Below are 19,649 nucleotides of genomic sequence, written 5' to 3' on the forward strand. Positions count from 1 at the left end.
TTTCTGAAACGCTCTTGCGTTTCTGAGAAAGCATAAGTTGAAAATCCAAAAGGGATCATAGGGAAAAAGAGGATTAGTCCAGCGCCGCCTATGGCTGGCTTTTACCCGCATCACTCTAGTTGACTGACCGGTCTCTCCCACGGGTGTTGTCTTGTCTCTGTCTATCCCATCCGAATTTTCAAACTATGTTTTCTCTGAAATGCAATAGAGTTTTAGAGAACAACATAGCTGGTTGCAATCGTGCAGCCAGGCTCTAATTCATGCTGCCCATGGTTTAGGTGGCATGTATTGATTGACAGGTTCCCTTTAATACTGTAATAAAGAACTGTGGTTGCGGTATTATGTATGCAATTAATTTTACAGTACCTATGTCCACACAGCCTCTGTCATCCTTCTCTAGCTTTGGCTTTCGTGAGTTTTGATGACATAGTCTCTAATGATATTTAGATGTATTTTTATTTTTTGCTTAGTTGTAAGGTCATCTGAATTTTTTGTACATAATAGATGAATGAGATTTGGAGTAATTTATTACATACATCAGTTCAGACAGAAATTTAGTTTGAGCTGATGAATATTGTCATTCACATGTTTATGCTTACACTAAGGGCTACTGCAGACGACTGTAGTTTCGGCCCAAGTGCAATTCGTCAAAATATTGGATCGCACTCTGGTCGATGTTATTCTACGGGGCCGTGCACATGTCGAATTTTTTCCTCGGACTAATTGGTCCAAGGGAAAAAAATGGCAGCATGCATGATTTCCCTCCGAAAATCGGATGGCACTCGCCCATTTATGTATATGTGTCTGTGAAAATATAGGACATCACTCGGATGACATCCGAATGCGGTCCGATTTTCACGGACAGACTGAATGGAAGAGAAGGAGAAACTTATTTTTTTTTAATTCTCCACATATGAGAATAACAGATCCCAATCTGATCAAACGCTGATCAAACTCTGATCAGAGTGTGATTAGCATAATCGGACTGTTTTTCTTGGATGGAGAACATACAGTCGTCTGCACCTGCTCTTAAAAACAGTCTCGTGTCAGCAATTCTCAGATAAACAAAAACAACAAAAACATTTGTGGAACTTGTCTGTGAATTGATTTAGCACAACTATGTTAGTGCTATGGGTTTGTTGTAAAACAATATGTAGATTGCAGATAAGTCGCACGAAAGTCGCAAGTTCATTCAACTTGTATTCATGTCTTTGGCAATGAGTTGTGTACGACTTGCGACCAGTAGCAGAAAATCCAACATATTTAGAAACAGTTGCAACTTTCACAGTTGTGGTAGCTCGCAGATTGCAATGCAACACCATAGGAAATCATTACCTGTAATGCCACAATACAACACCGCGATCTCAGTATCACACAACATATTTCACCATATGTAGCCTTAGCCTTAACCATGCTATCATAGAAGAAAAGAAACATGATATTTATATTTTGTATTTTGTACCAAATATAGCAAAATTAGCTTTAAACATATACTGACAAAGAAAAAGACATCTTTTCAACACAAGTCTATCTGATCTTTTTCTTCACTAATCCACTACACTTGCGTCCTCCAACTCCGCAAGTTCTGTGTTTAATTCTCCAGCACTAGTGCCACTGTTTGGCCCATTATCAAAGTAAGCAAGCTTCATACCTGGAATTTTAAGCTTTGTAACAGCTGCCCGATATACTGGCTGGCTTTTTCCTTGGGGATTCATTGACTGAAGGGAGACCACATGTACAGACTCAGATGCTGCAAGGAAGGAATGAAAGATCTTCAGTAGTGTAATTACAGCAGAAATCTGAGTAAAAAGAGGAATCGTAGCTACAGATCTAACCAGTGCAATATTTCACTTTAATCGTGGCTACATGCATTTTTTTTACTTTCATCTCAGCCAATGTTTTATCACTTTTCTAACAGGCCTTTATTTAGAGGCAATGGAATGTTATGCCTCAAGTAGCCTCCTAAGGCCTCATACACAAAGATTGTAATGCCATTTTTTGTGCCATTTATTTAACCTTTTATATATGCATTTTTCTTACCATTCTTTTGTAAAGAGGGGCCTATAGTAAATGCATGAAAAATAGAGAACCTAGAGCATTTTGAACAAGATGCCACTAAACCCCAAAAATGAACCCAACATTAGGAAACAATCCACAAAAAATAATGCACTTTATAATTTCTAGTTAACTAAAAACCAACATCTAGCTGCAAAAAAACTGTAAAACCTTACATAAAATGGTGGCTTTCCTTGTTGCTGTTTGATGACAAAAATGCTGGGGCCATATTTTGGCTTTGCGTCAATAAGAAAATCCTCTTCTAGTTTTAGAAAAGTTGGTGAATGTATTAGCCTGTTGAGCATGTTCTCCAGCTCAAGGTGTGCCTTAGGCCCCGTGTACCAGACAAAGGAGAACCCTGGAAGACCTATGGAGCAAAAGCCTAGCAGGAAGGAAACAATGCCCCTTCCAACCTAATGTTACAGTGAATGCTTGCAGAAAAGACGGCCGCAAACAAAAGAGACAGTCTGATGAGGAAGGGAAGCTGGTACTTGGTTAAAGAGGAGAGTGTGACTTGAATTATAGACCTTTTCCTTTGAGATACAAGATGAGAAATGGCTAGAGAAAAGACCATGGTGGTATATGCTGCTATTATGCTATGGAAGTAGATGATCAACAGCTATAAAAGATCTGAGAGCTGTATTGATCTGAGACCCTTGCCATGAATGAAGGCATGAAGCAGGTCCTATGGGACTATGTGTTGTTATGCACATGGTTGTAGAACCACTGTACCATGGTCCGGGAAGAGCCTGGAGGGGGCTAACTAGGCAAACACCTGACTCTTTGCTAGAGCCCCTGATGGTGGGGTTAGACTTGGCTCCAGATGGACACCAGGTGCTACTCCAGGACGGACCCGGAGCCATGGCAGCTGACTTTCAAAGCGGCAGAGAAGCAGGGCCAGCCAGGAACTGGTTAAACAGGAGGGATATGGCTGGTAGGCAGGTGAGGAATCAGGCACAGGCAGGACAGATACAGGAACACAGGATGACCACAGGTACAGGATCAAGGGTGCAGGTACACAGGTGTAGGTTCAGGCAGATCAGAACCAGGACTAGGAACAGGCAGGATAGATAGCGTATGGGTTCAGCAGGATGGACGGAAACAGGAACAGATAAGGGCGGACAGGATCAGGTAAGTGGAGCATGGGAACGGGGATCTTACACCTTAGCTAGCATGATATACACTGACTGATGAAAGTTGCTAAGGCACCTCCCAATATGGGAGGATGCCTTATATACCAAAGGCTTTTGGCTGGGAACGTTTTTAGCAGCACACGCTGGCCCTTTAAGAGGAAGGGAGCGCGCACCCTAAGCACACTCCCAGGAGACTTGCGTGCCATGCGCAGGTCCTGAGAGGAAGCAAGTGTCATGTGAGCACGGACAAGTATGTTAATATGCTGGAGCCCCTGCAGGGGAAAGGAAGGGGACCCATGCTGGGTGTGAGCGCTGCTATAACATGTATATAATTAGAAACTGACAATTATTATGGCCTCATATTGAGAGATTGTATTCCTAGTGTGCTGAGCCCTTTAAATGTGTTTATTGAAACTGCCTTACTTATTTACCTGTACTCTTAAGTAAAGTTTTGTGTTTCTTCATTTTAACTATGTGTCTTTACCTGCTATTCTTTTTGCCCCATCCAACTTACATAATATCATGGTCTTAGAATCCATTTATTTGATGTAGGGCAGTTTACAGTATTCTGAATGCTTCTTAAATATGTAGAGTACTCTGTATATTTGCCATATATGCAGGGTATTCTGAATGCATCCTACCTCGTTGTTTGTCTTCACTACGAGCAACTGTCCTTAGTGGAGCATAGTTAACCCTTCTTGTACTTTCGCCCAGATTTGAAGGATGACTCCGAAATCTGCGAAAAGTCCTCACTCCTGCAGTTTGAGGGACGAGTGTTCGGTCATCAGTGTTACGAGGTCTCAATCGAAATGTTCTGTTTGGTAACTTCTTTTCTTAAAAAACAGAAGAGAGACCATATGTGGAAATTGTGTAAATCAATGGAATATATGTCAGTTTTAGAATTTTTTCTACAATATTAACAATATTAGACATAACATATAACTCTGTTAGAAAGTATTTGATAATTATTAGTGATGAGCGAGCATGCTCGGGCGAGCACCTATTATCTTCAGCGTGCTCGGGCGTTAAGTTTTTGTCGCTCCGTGAACATGATTTGCGACTGTTTGACAGCTTTAATACATGTGAGGAATGCCTGTTTTTCCAGCATTCCTCACGTGTATTAAAGCTGTCTAACAGATGCAAATCATGTTCACGGAGCGACGAAAACTTAAAGCCCGAACATGCTGAAGATAATAGGTGCTCGCTCGAGCATGTTCGTAAATCTCGAGCAACGAGCATGCTCGATCATCACTAATAATTATCACAATGATCTTTAAACTTACCGTTTGGGTTTGTTTTTTTTACATAAATAGGTCAAATACTTTCTGCTGATTAATTTCATATATTTTCATAGTAGACATGACTTTAATTCTCATATGAATCTCATGGGGATCTTTAAATTTCTTACATAGATAAAGCTAACTGATAATTTACTGTAAGCCATCCACTAGAACAGCTGATGTGCCTAGAGAGCTGAAGTAAATGCCATTATTTCATATATGGTGAAACTTTTATTTGCAATACCTTACAACCAAACAGATTCAAGAACTAAAATTAGTCTTCTATATGGGAATTGTACCTATGATTCACAATGTATTAAACTTTTCCATGAGAGTCAATACCAAAAATCATTTTAAAACAATATTTAACGAAGGAAATTGATAAGAAAAATGAAAAATATATCAGTCTGAAAAAGATTATAAAGAGCCTTCCAAGACTGTAATGATCCACAGCGAGAAGCATATTTTTTAAATGGAGAATAGTTGGATCAACAGCAATTCATTCCAGTTCCAATCTGTCAAAATGACTCCGAAAGCCCTTTAGATAGAACTCATTTGAAGGGGCACATTACTTTTCAAATTCTGCATTATGGGAAAAATTCCTTCCTGATTCCACATAAGGCAATCAGACTAGTTCCCTGGATCTACATCGCTATACAAAATATAGCACACGTAACCAGTAACATTGTTTTTCAAGAAAGGCATCCAGGCCCTCCTTAAACTTTTTTATTGAATCAACCATTACACCATCATGTGGTAGTGTTTCATAATCTCACTGCTTTTACAGTAAAGAATCTTCATCTGTGATTATGAGTAAACCTTCTTTCCTCTAGACGTAAAGGATGCCTTCTTGTCACCGTTGCAAAGCCTAGGTGTAAAAAAAATCTCTGTACTATCCCTTCATGTATTCATACATTATAATAAGATCGTCCCTAAGCCTTCGTTTTTCCAAACTGAAAAACCCCAAATTTGAAAACCTGTCTTGGTATCTTCAGTTCATCCATTCCCTTAATAATCTTTGTCGTTCTTCTCTGCACCCGCTCTAGTTCAGCAATGTACTTCTTATACATTGAACCCAAAACTGTACACAGTATTCTAAGTGTGGTCGCACTAGTGACTCGTATAGATGCAAAATGAAGTTCTTGTCAAGAGTATCTATGCCTTTTCTAATGCATCCCATGATTTTGTTTTGGCAGTAGCTGCCTGGCACTGGTCACTAATGCTGAGTTTGCTGTCCACCCATACACACGTCTTTTTCATTGACAGTTCTACCCAGTGTTTTACCATTTAGTACATAATTATACATTTTATTTCCTCTACCTGAGTGAGTGACCTTCCATTTATCTACATTGAACTTTAATTGCCATTTCTTAACCCAAGCCTCCCGCCGCATGCCACCCCCACCTTCATTACCTTGGTCCAAGTCACTATCTACACTATCTTCCCTCCTCCCCTTAAGTTCCTAGCTTAAATACTCGGGCAACGTACTAGTCATTTTTCCTTACGAACCCTCCCCATTGAGCTGCAGCTCATCCCTAGCATAGAGCCTGTAGCCAAAAGAGAAGTTGGCCCAGTTCTCCAGGAACCCAAAACCTTTCTTTCTACACCAATTTCTGAGCCACTTATTCACCTCCGCATCCTCCCGCAGCCCCTCTGGCATGGCACATGGTACAGGTAGTATTTCAGAAAATACTTCCTTCAAGCTCATTGCCTTAAGCTTACAGCCTAATTCCCTGAGAGCATTATAAGGACCTTACACTAACCCTTAACTTTCTCATTGATGCCAATGAATGGGCACCATGACCACTGGGTCCTCACCAGCCCCTACCAGTAATCTGTCTACCCAATCTACAATATGTTGAAGAGAAAACTTATGAAACTCGGACCAAATTGTAATGGTAAAAACAGACACACTAACCAAATTCCGATTAAATTTTGATTTAAAAAAACACTGATGAAACTGTCACACGAGAAAATCACTGACATATGAATGAGCCCTTAATCTGAAAATGATCCAAAATGCTAAATTATGCCTGAATGACCAATGATAAAGAACTAGCTTATGATTGAATACTTGAGGTTATACGCACTAGCGCTACCAGACTTTACTGTTATTTAGAGCTGTATACCGACACACTTTATGCCCACGTGTTTGATAGATCAACTGACAAATATATGAAACAGCACAATATGCGCTGAAAATATTTCAACAGTGGTTAGAAATAACCCATGATTAAAAATAAGACCCTAGTGCTTAATAAAGGTTTTTTTCTTTGCAAAAAATGTGTGATGTGTAAAGTAACAAAAAAACATAACCCAGTATTCATATTTGGAACGTCAGAGGAGTCATTTAAAATACAAATACATATATCATGTTACACTAAAGGAATTATACAGTATATTGCATAGTGTCCATGTCATAAATATTATACAGGCAGCATGAAACACAAACTAAAATTTAGAATGAAGGAGCATATATATAATATAAAACAATTTACTGGACACCCATTGTCATATCACTATAAAATGGTACATAATGGTAAAATAACAGGTAGCATTTTTTGGGGTATGAAAAATGTGAAGGAACATTGGAGAGGAGGAAACTTTGCAGAGAGCAAATGGATCTTCATGCTAAACATAAACATATTAGGACTATTTGGTCTAAACAGTGAAATAGGATGCGAATAATTCTAACATAAGTTGTATTTTGAACCAATGTAGTTGGACACCCATCTATATAAGATCTGCCATGTACTGTGAATGTAATCCCTGACGAAGGAGGTCGGAGCCTCAGAAACGCGTTGGTTGGACAGTCGGTACTCTTTTTTCTAGAAGGAGAGCCCGTAGGTTGGTGACGTCACACAGGCATAGGGCAGCAGATTATTCAAACGCGTGTCAGAGCAGATATGTCCGGCCAGAACGCTGCCTACACTGTTTGTCTGGTGCTTTTCACGAACTTGGGACATGTGATATACCGCATCTTGAATTTTCCAGGCAAAGAAATAAGAAACTTCCTGGCAAAGACACATCACTCAGCACGGAACAGACCCACAGAAGCACAGGCAGGCTTCTAATGATTACCAGTTATTTTCAGCGCATATTGTTTTTTTTCATAAGTTTATGATTGACTCTACGTCCTGACTATGTTTTGACATTACAAAAAAAATGATCTCCATAAATTATAGAACAGATTTTATCTACTCAAAATGCAACACCTATGTAACAAGAAATTGCCTTCAGTATAACACAAAGCTCCAACAGTTTTATAAGGAGTCTTCAAGGGTATAGCTTCCGCAGAGAAAAACCATGATCATTCCTTCATGTGGTCAAGTGAGGTAAATACATCATCTCTCTGTAACTTCAGGTCATAAGACAATAGTCTTAGTTCCAAAATTCTCAAGATAGTCGTCAACTCAGCATTTTTTTAAACCAAGCCACAAGCTGGATTTGCTGAGCATATTTGCTGCCAATATGAGAAATTAATGTTTTCTTAGCTACCTCAAAAGAAATGAAAATACCACAGTTATAATAAATTTGAAACATTTTCATCCCTCAAATATCTGAAATAAAAACAAGGGCAAAGTTAGGTCTCTCCATGTTTATTCTACCAGTTCTTAGCTCTAAGCTACCAGCCTCGCAGACAGAATATATGTGGATTTGAGAGCAAGCCTTTGCATGTCTCTCAGTCCAGAACAGTCTAAACCTCAAGCTACATTCTTTCACAGATGGTTGAGCCCAGTTCTATGGTTGGCTGGATACAACCAACCAGGAATGATTTTCATCTTTTTTAAGCTGTAGCTCAGGTGAAGAGCTAAAAGATTTATGACAATGGAATGTTTCCAAGGTTTTCTAAAAGACCACCATCACATATTTATAATACTTGATGTCTATAGAAAAGAAATTTGAAATCCAAGAATATCCAAAATGGTTAGTAAAATGGAAAACATTTTACTGTATTAAAAATCAAGCGATATACATTATATATATAAAAATATATATATAGCCATGAAATTTAGTGATATACATTTTAAATAAAATACATATAAACAAAGCAACTCATGTTGACAACATATTTTTTAATATTTAATAATGTAGCATAAGTTGCATTAAAAAAGTAACAATGGTGCTTTCAGAAGTATATTACCATTTGTAGTTCATGCCATTTTTATATACAATATGTCTTATTAGGGTTGTCTCATCTTCACTGACCTCCAGTGATCAGATACCATATGGACACTTATTTATGTTGCAGGAGCGCTCAGTGTTCAGTCGAAATGGTTGCCCTCTTTGTAGGGAAACCCTCTTTATGGCCTCCAGAGATATTACAACTTCTATGTAACTTTAATGGTTTGATTTTCAAAGATTCCAAATTTATTGAAAGGCATGTGCTACGACCCTCTCTCTTTCAAACAATCTGCAATTTTATTCACAACAATCGGAAAAAAAATGCCCCCGCCATTTCACTCACTGCTGAAGACTCAGTGAGTGTGTTAATGGCGTCAGCAGCAGCTGCATGGTTTGGCCCATAATGCCCAGCATCAATTAGATCACATGGTCTATCCCAGTCAATCATGGAGGGCTATCACAGCCAGTATAAAAGTTAAGGCTGATTTGGCTGGGTGAGAGGCTAAGACTGGGATCTAAGGGGTAAGGTTTCTCCTTGTGGAGAGTGACATGCCAGTATGAGGAGACTTAAGCACTTTGCATGCTTCTCTGGGAAATTAAATATGCAAATTGTTTCTTCAGAGATGAAGAGGACTTGAACTCTAGTGCCACCAAAATGGTGCATGTTTTCAGTGGCAGTGATGCACCTCAACTTCTGGGACAGATGGTGGGGCCTCTGCAATAGGGATCTATGTATGTTTCCACCACCATGCAGTAGTTATCTGTCTCCTCCTTCACCCCCTTTTGATCCTGTTCAAGTAACAAGACCCCATCCCTAACAGCCATGGGCACAACATCATTGATTCCACACTTCAACCACTTTATTTTAACTCATGCAAGTAGTTTTACAGCTTTAAAGCCTAGGGGAGTAAAAGTCATACAGAGGAAGAGTTGCTGCTGTATATCAAGTGGCAACTTACTTGCAGGCTGACTCCCCATGAACTGCAACTCAAAATCGTCAGGAGCAACAATGCCCTTGTTTTTACTTTTATACAAAGGTAATGGAAATGGAGGCATTTTGCATGAGCCATCCAAAATTGATCCTTTTGATTAGGTTGACAAAGCAGATATACTGTTTTGAACATGAAGAAGTTATTATTTCTCAACTAGGATTGAAAAATTATTCATTTTTTTGAGTTTACAACTGGTTTGGAGTTCACAACTGGTTTGCTACTGTTCTCAAAGTGCAGAAACTAAGACTTGTTATCACCAAGCCTTTTAAAAAAATGAGCCCTATTTTGAGAGTTGTTTCATGTTTGTGTGCCCTCAAGAGAGTATATTTCCCAGCATCAGTAGTAATGTCTACCACTTGAAACACAGTGGGTAGCCAGGAGATGTGTGGTTTATGTGGCTTTGCAGTGGCTGATGTGTGGCAGTTTAGGGTCAGCAACGGAAGACCAAGCAGTAATGGTATTGTCTACCATTAAGAAACACAGTGGACAGCTAGGAAATTTGAGGCTGGCATGGCTGTGGCAGGAGCAGAATGGTAGAAAGCTAAGATGTGGCAAGCATGGATATGTATAACTATTTAAAGCCAGCAACGGCAGCCCTGGCAGCAGTCTAGCACTATGAAACACAGTGGACAGCCAGAAGATATGTGACTGTGCAGTGGCTGTGGCAGGAGGAGCACAATAGAGAGTTGGGACAGGTCAGCCAAGGAGATGTGTGGCAATTTAAGGCCTCATCTACATCTACCTCCAAAAAGGACCAAAAAGAGCCAGACTGCCCATCACTAAATAGTGATGTTCTACAAATAAGAATGGCATCCAATGCCTGAAATGGACAATCCATATATGCAAATAGAAAGAGGCCTTGTCAATCAAGCCAAGTTAGTCACAAAGAAGCAGGAGGAGAATGGCTCAGTGGACATTTTTCCCCATACCTGGCTTTGTTTAAATTTCCATTCTCTCTTAAATGCCACAGAGTAAAGAGTAAAATATAGTTTATTCTAATGAATGTCTATCGTTTGCTGTCTGTGACTGGGATGGCATGAATATAAAGATATGATTATAATGGAAAACTTCATGTAAGAGATCATTCAGATGTTAGTTTTTCACATACTATTATAATCTATGAAGCTGTTCCTATGTCTATGCATTTTTGCGAACCGAGTGGTCCATGCGAACACATGGAGACATTTCCACTTTTGATCCATGTCACAGATTAAAGTAGCCAATACAAGTCTAGAGTCCATGAAAAAAATCAAACAGCAATTGGATGCTATCCTTGTGCCATCCATATATTGTCCGATTTCCATGTTTGTTTGATAGGAGATGTTGAGAAAACTTGTTGAACAAAAAAAATATGTGATGAAAATGATGGTCGGATCAAATATGATCCAAATCAGTCAGTTTATTGCAGAAGAGAAAAATCATCTGAATAGGACCTAAGTCAGCATCAGTTCAAGGAAAGTAAAGATAAAGGCCACCAATTTATCATTTGTGATTGTTTTGAAGTCACTTTTCTTTTTTTGTGTTGTGGAATTTAATGATGTCTCAAAAATACACCAGTAAAAGTTTCATTTCATGAGTCTGTCTAAAACAACTGGATAAGCAAAGTTGTCACGGAAATATTAAAAACAACTTAAAAAAGAAAAACAACTTAAAATGTGGTGCAAAACGTATAAAGAATAAGGTGCAAATACTAAAGCCACTAAAAAGGAGCAAATTACTTAAGAAATAAGGAGAAACAACAATGGTGAATCAGGGTCAAAGTATTTACTACATTCTACGACATTTTATCAAGATTTACAATGTGAAATATTCAAAAGAAGACTTTCTGTAAAATACAACAACTACCTGTCGACTGGCTAGTTTTATAGCAATGGCACACGTGTCTTCAGTTATGGAGCTTCTATGTTACTATACAGCTGTAGTCTTGTGTTTTATAGTGTTTCTAAGAGCACAAATTTTCATGTATTACTTGAGACAATAAACTGGTTGAATTCACCTAAGGAAAACAGGGTCTAATCTTACTAAGGACTCATTTAGATGTCAGTTTTTCTTATACAAGTTCTAACAATATTTTTCATGGATATAATACCTATTATAGTATATGGAGTGTATGGAGCTGTTTACATGTCCGTGTATTTTTTTGGACTGAGTGGTCTGCACAAAATCACGGACATATATCGGATTTTGATGCGAGTCTAGGATCAAACTCACCAATGCAATTCTATGGGAAATAATAAGACAAAAATTCGGACGTCATCCATGTTGCTGTCTGTTTTTCAGAGACTGTTTGGTAGGAAAATCTTGAGAAACTTCCATCAGTTTTTGTTTTTTTTTCATTCAAGAAAAACTAATAAAACTGTGATTAAACTGTGATCAAAAACAGCGATGAAACCATTTTTTGTGAAAGAAAAATCACTGACGTCTAAATGTGCCCTTAGTTCTATGAATTAGTTTCTGCACGTTAGATAATGGACTGTAGAGGGAAAAACACAACTTCTTTTTCAGTTCAAAAACTAACAAACAGAAATTATTCCACATGGTAAGAAACTTGGTAAGAACATAACTTGTGTGAAAGTGCACCATGTGTATACAGACCCCTTAATATTTAATCTGGCAATCAACTGCCTTCAGACTATTGTATATATATGTAAATGAAAAAAGCATATACAGAATGGGAGGAATAGAGCTAAGCAACAGTACATGTGAAAAAGACTTAGGTATACTAATAGATCATAGACTGAACATGAGTCAACAGTGTGATGCAGCAGCAAAAAAGGCAAATACAATTCTGGGATGTATTAACAGAAGCATACAGTCTAGATCACGTGAAGTCATTATCGGTCTTTACTCCTCTTTGGTCAGACCTCATCTGGAATACTGTGTACAGTTTTGGGCACCACATTTTAAAAAAGACATCGACAAACTGGAGCAAGTTCAGAGAAGAGCGACCAGAATGGTGACTGGTCTGCAAACCATGTCCTATGAGGAACGGTTGCAGGATTTGGGAATGTTTAGCTTGCAAAAAAGAAGACTGAGAGGAGACTTAATAGCTGTCTACAAATATGTCAAGGGCTGTCACATTGTAGAAGGATCATCTTTATTCTCATTTGCACAAGGAAAGACTAGAAGCAATGGGATGAAACTAAATGGGAGGAGACACAGATTAGATATTAGAAAAAACTTTTTGACAGTTAGGGTGATTAATGAGTGGAACAGGCTGCCACGAGAGGTGGTGAGTTCCCCTTCAATGGACGTCTTCAAACAGAGGCTGGACAGACATCTGTCTGAGATGATTTAGTGAATCCTGCTTTGAGCAGGGGGTTGGACCAGATGACCCAGGAGGTCCCTTCCAACTCTACCATTCTATGATTCTATGATTCTATTTTTTAGGTACATGGTGGTATTCAAAATAATTGTAATAAAAGGTATTTTAGGATTGTAATCCAAATGTCAAACTGCAATTTATAGCTACTTACAGAAATTGGATGAAAACTAAAGTATTATCATTTATTAAAACTGCCCTAGGCTATGTACAATGTAGCAAAGTATGGTAAATAAATGTACTATTGTAACAAATTCTAAAAATTAAGATTTCTCTAGTAAATTACAAAATATCCAAGCGGGGCTTGCTCACATGGGTTGAATATGGACTTTTACAGTATCAGTATTGTGAATGAGATTTCTTGAAGTTTTATCCATATGCTGCAGAGAAAATCTGTAGTATAAATTGACTAGAGCTTGACATCCACAGCATGCCATTATATGCTGCTGGTATTCACTATGGTTGAGTGGACAGAACTCTTGTGTCGGCACGTTACCATGATGGTGAATTCTACACTGGGAAGTACTAAGCAAAATATTCACATTTTGGAATACATTTATGTTTGCATTAAATATAAGCATGATTTTCCGGTATGAACGTTATGCCGTATGATTTTGAAAGTAAGGATAATATTAACCATATGAAAAAAATTATAGAGCATTTTACTACTACTATACAACCAGAATGCAGGGTTGTATTATATTCTAATACACTTTCTATCTGCAATGCTTCGCTTAGAGATGTTTCCTGGTTATAATGGTCTATTGATATATGAGCCAGTTCTTATTTCAAGGCACAGCCATCAAGTAAAATAGATCAGAAAGTTTCATCCCAAACTATAAAACCATGTGTTTCCGATCAACCCATTGCTCCATAGCCCCAAAGTCCCACTGATACCACATTTAAATATAATATTGTGATTTAATACTAATCTCATAATACATTCTTGTATGCTATGTAGTGTAATAAAATGCATGTATCAGTCAATAAAATGTCTTGCTTTTAACTTGATATGCCAAATATATGTACAATACCCTGTTTTTACTTAACATAGCTATCCAGAAGGCAGATATATTGATTTTTACTAAAGTTTGCATGGAAATGAGAATGGACCTCGGCCCTACTTACACCATGTACACAGTATGTACTTTTACCTTTTACCTTTACATTTTTACTATAGTGTCAGATTATTTAAATTTGAAGTATAAATTACTATAGGTAGTTGATACAAAAGTGTTTGAAACAATGTCAAGATGGGACTAATACAGAGCCTCATCCAGCACTGAACAACACAACACTGCTGTGTATGATGTAACTGTTTTTTTGGATGTAGATGGTTTTGTGCTCCTTCAAATGTAGTGGTCTCCTGACTCTGGGGTGGTGAAAGGAATGTAGAATTAAATAGGAGACAGTTCAAAAATAGCCTCTACTCTTGAAGAAGCAACATGTTTCATGGATTCAGAGTCGCTCAAGGGGCAACGTGCTTGGTGGTTACACAGGTTATTGCAAGAGGCAATAGATGTAACTGAGTCAGAAGATTGCTGGCACTTTCCACAGCAACGTCACTTTTATATGAGTGTCACGCTCAAAATTTCTTAGTTCTGCATTCATCTTCTGATTAACTGTCTTGACAGCAATGCGCTGCTATAGAGCATCTTCCTTCAGCCAACACTTCCAATTCCCCTGTATTAGTCCATCACTCTCAGTTACCGTTCTATAGCCTTCTCTAGTGTGGCAGTACCTTTCACAATCAACAGAAAGACTGCTATAGTGTGTCAGTCCTTGTTGTTAGGTAAAAATCTCTTCTTTTCCTAATTTTCAGTCTTGTTGGGGCTATATCTCCACTATATAGTGGATGCACTTTTCACTCACAGGCAAAAGCCTTTATGCCCCTGACTGTGGAGGAAATCCCCTTTCACTCATTAAAGAAGCACTCCCGTTAAGTTTAGTATTTCATAACTCTGAATGTGTGTATACATGTATGTAATGTAGTGTGAGTGTATTAATATACTCACCTAACGCCCTTCTGTCCGTTGTCCAAGCTGTTCTTCTCTGCTTCTCAGTGATGTTACCACAATTGCGGCTAGCCGGCTCACTCTATACTCTATGCATGAGCTGGTAGTCTCTTTTACAATGTAAAACCTTGTTCTGACCCTTCATAGGCTTACATTGCAAAAGTCTCTTCTGGGTCACGCAGAGCACAGTGTGACCTACAGAGTCTGCAGAGGGGTGACGTCACTGAGAAGATGACAAGAGCGGCGCTGGACACCGGAGAGAAAGCAGCAGTAGGTGAGTATATTAATATACTCACTACATTACATGCACATACACACACATTTAATGTATAAAAAACTTAGTGGGAGTGCTTCATTAATAAAAACATTCTTTTTTTGGTGGTATAGTAAGCCTTACCTGAAATAAACTACATGGAGCTACCTACTTTACTCCTATGTGGCCCTAACTATATTCTGGAATTGGTACACCATTTGTACTATTTATGCTACTCCCCACAATACTCAGGATTGGTATGATGAAAACACCTCTGCTGTGCGCCACATCTCTTGTTTTCTGCCAGACTGTCTATCTGCATATGCAAAAAAAGAACACATCAGCACTCTATAAGGGCCAAGATATATGCAAACACTGAATAAATGAGATATAAACTGTATTGTTGCTAAATACAATGTACTTACAAAAATGAAGGTTCTTAGCGCATAAATTGGCCAATTCAAGCATGCCTGTAGGCAGGTTTGATGAGTATTGGCTTAGGTACCCATCAGAGATAGGTCACCTTGCTGCTGTTGATGGCCATATATGAATTGGCCAATTTATGCGCAAGGAACCTTCATTTTTGTAAGTACATTGTATTTAGCAACAATGCAGTTTATGTTGTGCAGTCATTGCGTCTTGCACCTGTTCTATCTCCATATGTCCGACCTCTACTAGTCAGAGACTAAGGAATCTGCATGTATGCTAATGCCGAAACCCCATTGCCCTCTGACGTGGTCCCATGTTATAAGCTAAACAGTGCCTTAACTGTTAAAGGACAGAGTACAACCCTCGCTCCTAATAAACAGCATCTCAAACCCATTAATCACTATGAGTAGCATCTTGTTGGACACTATCCACTATGTTGCACATGTGTCACACTTCAGTTGCAGAACAATGCTTAAAAATGGCAGTAAAAACACAATTATATATTATTTTATATTAACTTTACAGTGTTTACAGTGTCCAGTATAAGGTTTGCCCAATGCTACCTATCAGGAAAATATGAAACACACAAGGACACAGTAAAACAAACGTATAAAAATACTCTGTTGTAAAAAAGTAACAGTAAACAGCAAGTTCTAGTAAAAAGGTGATAAAAAACGGGGTATTTAGTTGACATGTTTTTTGCAAAAAATGTATGCTAAGCCTCTCTGCCAACGTCAAGGTAACCCAGATCAAAGCAGTCCCTATCTGATGTATTTAAAAACTATCAGGAAAATATACAACATCAAGTAATATAAAACATAGCACTGAATATGCATACATTTGGCAACTGCAAAGCAAAAACACAACCAGGTGGTGTGTCAATGTTAATCCATAACAACAGCAAAGGATATGATGGTGAAAAGGTGGAAAGAATCAGCCGTACACAGATGTCATTTCAAAGATTTTAGTTACATATAGAGTGGCTCTTAGCTTGCACCTGTTCACATTTGTCTTTCTGTTTGGAAGTGACGGTCAGTCTTTTGATATTTGAAAAGGTGAAAAGAATCAGTCGTACACAGATGTGGGTTCAAAGACTTTAGTTACAGTGACGCAACAAGCTGTATTGTAAACAGTCTTACATGATACCACAAGCTTGATGGTTTCCTTTCCACTGCTTTCCGCAGACAAGAGGTTGACTTAAACAGAGGTAGATAGCTGACAACTGCAACACTTGGTTTACACTTACAACAAATTTCTCACATCTGTGACAGTCTGCTGGCGCTTCCTTTAACAGCATCTTTGATTCTCTGCATAGTTTCTGCTGTGACAGACGGCAGGCACTCTCGTCAGTGGCACCTCTGTATCTGTGAAACAATCTATGGGTGGAACTCATCAAGACTGGGGTTTGATATAATAATAATAATAATCTTTTTATTTTTATATAGCGCTAGCATATTCCGCAGCGCTTTACATACATTATCGATATGTCAGCATTGTTCAAGGATTTACAGGACTAAAATAAAATTCACTAAGAGGTGCATAAAAAGTACTCCAGTCATGGACCAGAGTAAATTTCTGTTATAATTCATAGCAACTTTATTTGAATAAATCTGTTGGGCAGGACTAGGCCACCAGGCTCCCTTGTGGTAAGCTGCACACATTGTTTTAACCCCTTAATGGCCTAGGGCGTACCAGTACGCCCAAGTCCATCACCCCCGATTCAGCTCCGGCGCTGAGCATGTGCTGAACCGGGCACATGTCAGCTGATTCTTACAGCTGACATGTACCCGCAACAGCCGTGGGTGGAATTGCGATCCATAAGCAGCTGTTAACCTGTTAAATGCCGCTGTCAATCTCTGACAGCGGCATTTAATAGCGCCGCACCGGAAGAGCGGCATTAGCCCCGCCCATCGGTGACCCCGTCACGTGATTGTGGGTCACCGATGGGTGGGCATGACAACCCGGGGTCTGCAGCAGACCCCTGTGGTTGTCATAGCTCGCTTGCTATGAGCACCACCCATGGCCCGTATGCAGCAGAGCCGATCAGATAACTGCAGCTTCTAGTCTCATATGGAGACTATTAAAGCATGCAGAAAGTGGAAAAAAAATGTTTTTAAAAATATAAAAAAATATAAAAATTTAAATCACCCCCCTTTCGCCTCATTCAAAATAAAATAATTAAAAAAAAATCCCACATACACATATTTGGTATCACCGCGTTCAGAATCGCCCGATCTATCAATATAAAAAAAATTAATCCGATCGGTAAACAGCGTAACGAGAAAAAAATTCTAAATGCCATAATTACGTTTTTTTGGTCGTCGCAACATTGAAATTAAATGCAATAACGGGCGATCAAAACATCACATCTGCCCCAAAATAGTATCAATAAAAAGGTCAGCTCGACACGCAAAAAATAAGCCCCACCCGTCCCCAGGTCCCAAAAAATGGAGACGCTACGGCTCTTGGAAAATGGGGCATTTTGGATTTTTTTTTCACCACATGAATAAAAAAGAACCTATACATGTTTGGTGTCTACGAATTCGTAATGACCTGGAGAATAATAATGGCAGGTCAGTTTTAACATTCAGTGAACGTGCTAAAAAAAAAAAATAAAAAAAATACATCTGTGGAATTGCATTTTTTTTGCAATTTCACCGCACTTGGAATTTTTGTCCCGTTTTCCAGTACACGATATGGTAAAACCAGTGATGGCGTTTTAATATGTACAACTTATACCACAAAAAAAGAAGCCCTCACATGGCCATATTGAAAGAAAAATAAAAAGGCTATGGCTCTGGGAAGAAGGGCAGCAAAAAATGATAACGCAAAAACGGAAAAACCCAAGGTCGTTAAGGGGTTTAAAAAGGTGCCGAATAGACATGGGAGAATCGATTTGCAGGACCCCAGGTCAGTAATCTGTGGGCCCTGTGAATTCCCCCATATCTAGTACTGAAGGTGGCATAAAAAAGGCAACATTTTCTGAATTTTGTGCGGCAATTATGACTTTTCTATGACAGTATTCTAGCTAAAATTACTTGATGAATCATTCCCTATGATTCTCTATCTCAGGAATTCAGCACACAATGCTTTAATTCTGGTCACAACGCCACTCATGGTCACCTCACTATGGCACCAATTTTCTACAGTAGCTTTTCTGGAACTTTTCTCATTGTGGCGGCCTATACTTTAGAGTTACTGCTTTATAGTCCAACAAACATAGGCATCAGTCTACTAACTGTGTCTAGCTCTTATGGTCAGCGGGGTTCTCTCTCTCCTATAGAGTGTAAGCTCTCATGATCAATGGGGTTCTCTCTCTCTCTCTACTCTCCTCCATGTGTATTTTCCAAGTAATCACGAGCTTTCCAATATTAAGGTTCACACAAATTTCAGGGTAAAAATTTGGTTAAGTAGTTGTATTCGAATATCAAAACATCCACTTATCTCTAATGTTCTGCTCTGCTGTGTCAGGAATAGCAGTACTGCACACTCTGATACATATGGCCTGATCTCCTCCAACTGGGACAGACCTCACACACAACAGTTCAGGCTGGAGCACTTTTCAACTTTACTATGGCACACATATGTCACTGCTAGCCACCAAATGGTGCTTGTGTACATCCTCCATTTGGTATGTCTATGCTGTGAGACCTCTACTAACAGGAAAAATAACACTACACTGACTCATGACCCAGCCATATTGTCCCTCACCAGAAGTGCAAAAAGTCAACAAAAGGGAGATAGACGAAATGCTGCACCTGGTGGTAATCCAAGAGTCCAGAAGTGCGTGGGCCTCACCTGTAGTCCTGGTCCTGAAAAATGACCGGACGACTTGGTTCTGTGTGGACTACATGAGGCTAAATACCATCACAGCCCCTTATGCATACTCAATGCCACACACCGATAAACTGCTGGATTGCTTAGCCAGTGCCCTTTATTTAACCATCATGGACTTGAGTCGGGGGTACTTGCAGATTCCCATGTCCAATGAGGCACAGGAAAGATCCACCTTCATCACCCCATTCGGATTGTACAAATCCCTCAT

At 39.0% G+C, this 19,649-nt stretch overlaps 1 protein-coding gene across 1 annotated transcript in view; it reads right to left on the reverse strand.

The window, feature by feature from the left end:
* Positions 1 to 19,649, reverse strand: part of FNDC1 (fibronectin type III domain containing 1) — a 333,787-nt gene that overhangs the window by 249,121 nt on the left and 65,017 nt on the right. The window contains exons 2-3 of the mRNA XM_073672788.1: positions 3,830 to 4,021; positions 1,652 to 1,750 (exon numbers count right to left, since the gene is read on the reverse strand). Coding sequence (XP_073528889.1) covers positions 1,652 to 1,750; positions 3,830 to 4,021 — 291 coding nt within the window. The remainder of the gene's footprint in view (positions 1 to 1,651; positions 1,751 to 3,829; positions 4,022 to 19,649) is intronic.

The sequence above is a fragment of the Phyllobates terribilis genome, unplaced genomic scaffold (genome assembly GCF_046119375.1).
Source record: "Phyllobates terribilis strain yellow unplaced genomic scaffold, ASM4611937v1 Scaffold_3__8_contigs__length_932513732, whole genome shotgun sequence".
NCBI lineage: Eukaryota > Metazoa > Chordata > Amphibia > Anura > Dendrobatidae > Phyllobates > Phyllobates terribilis.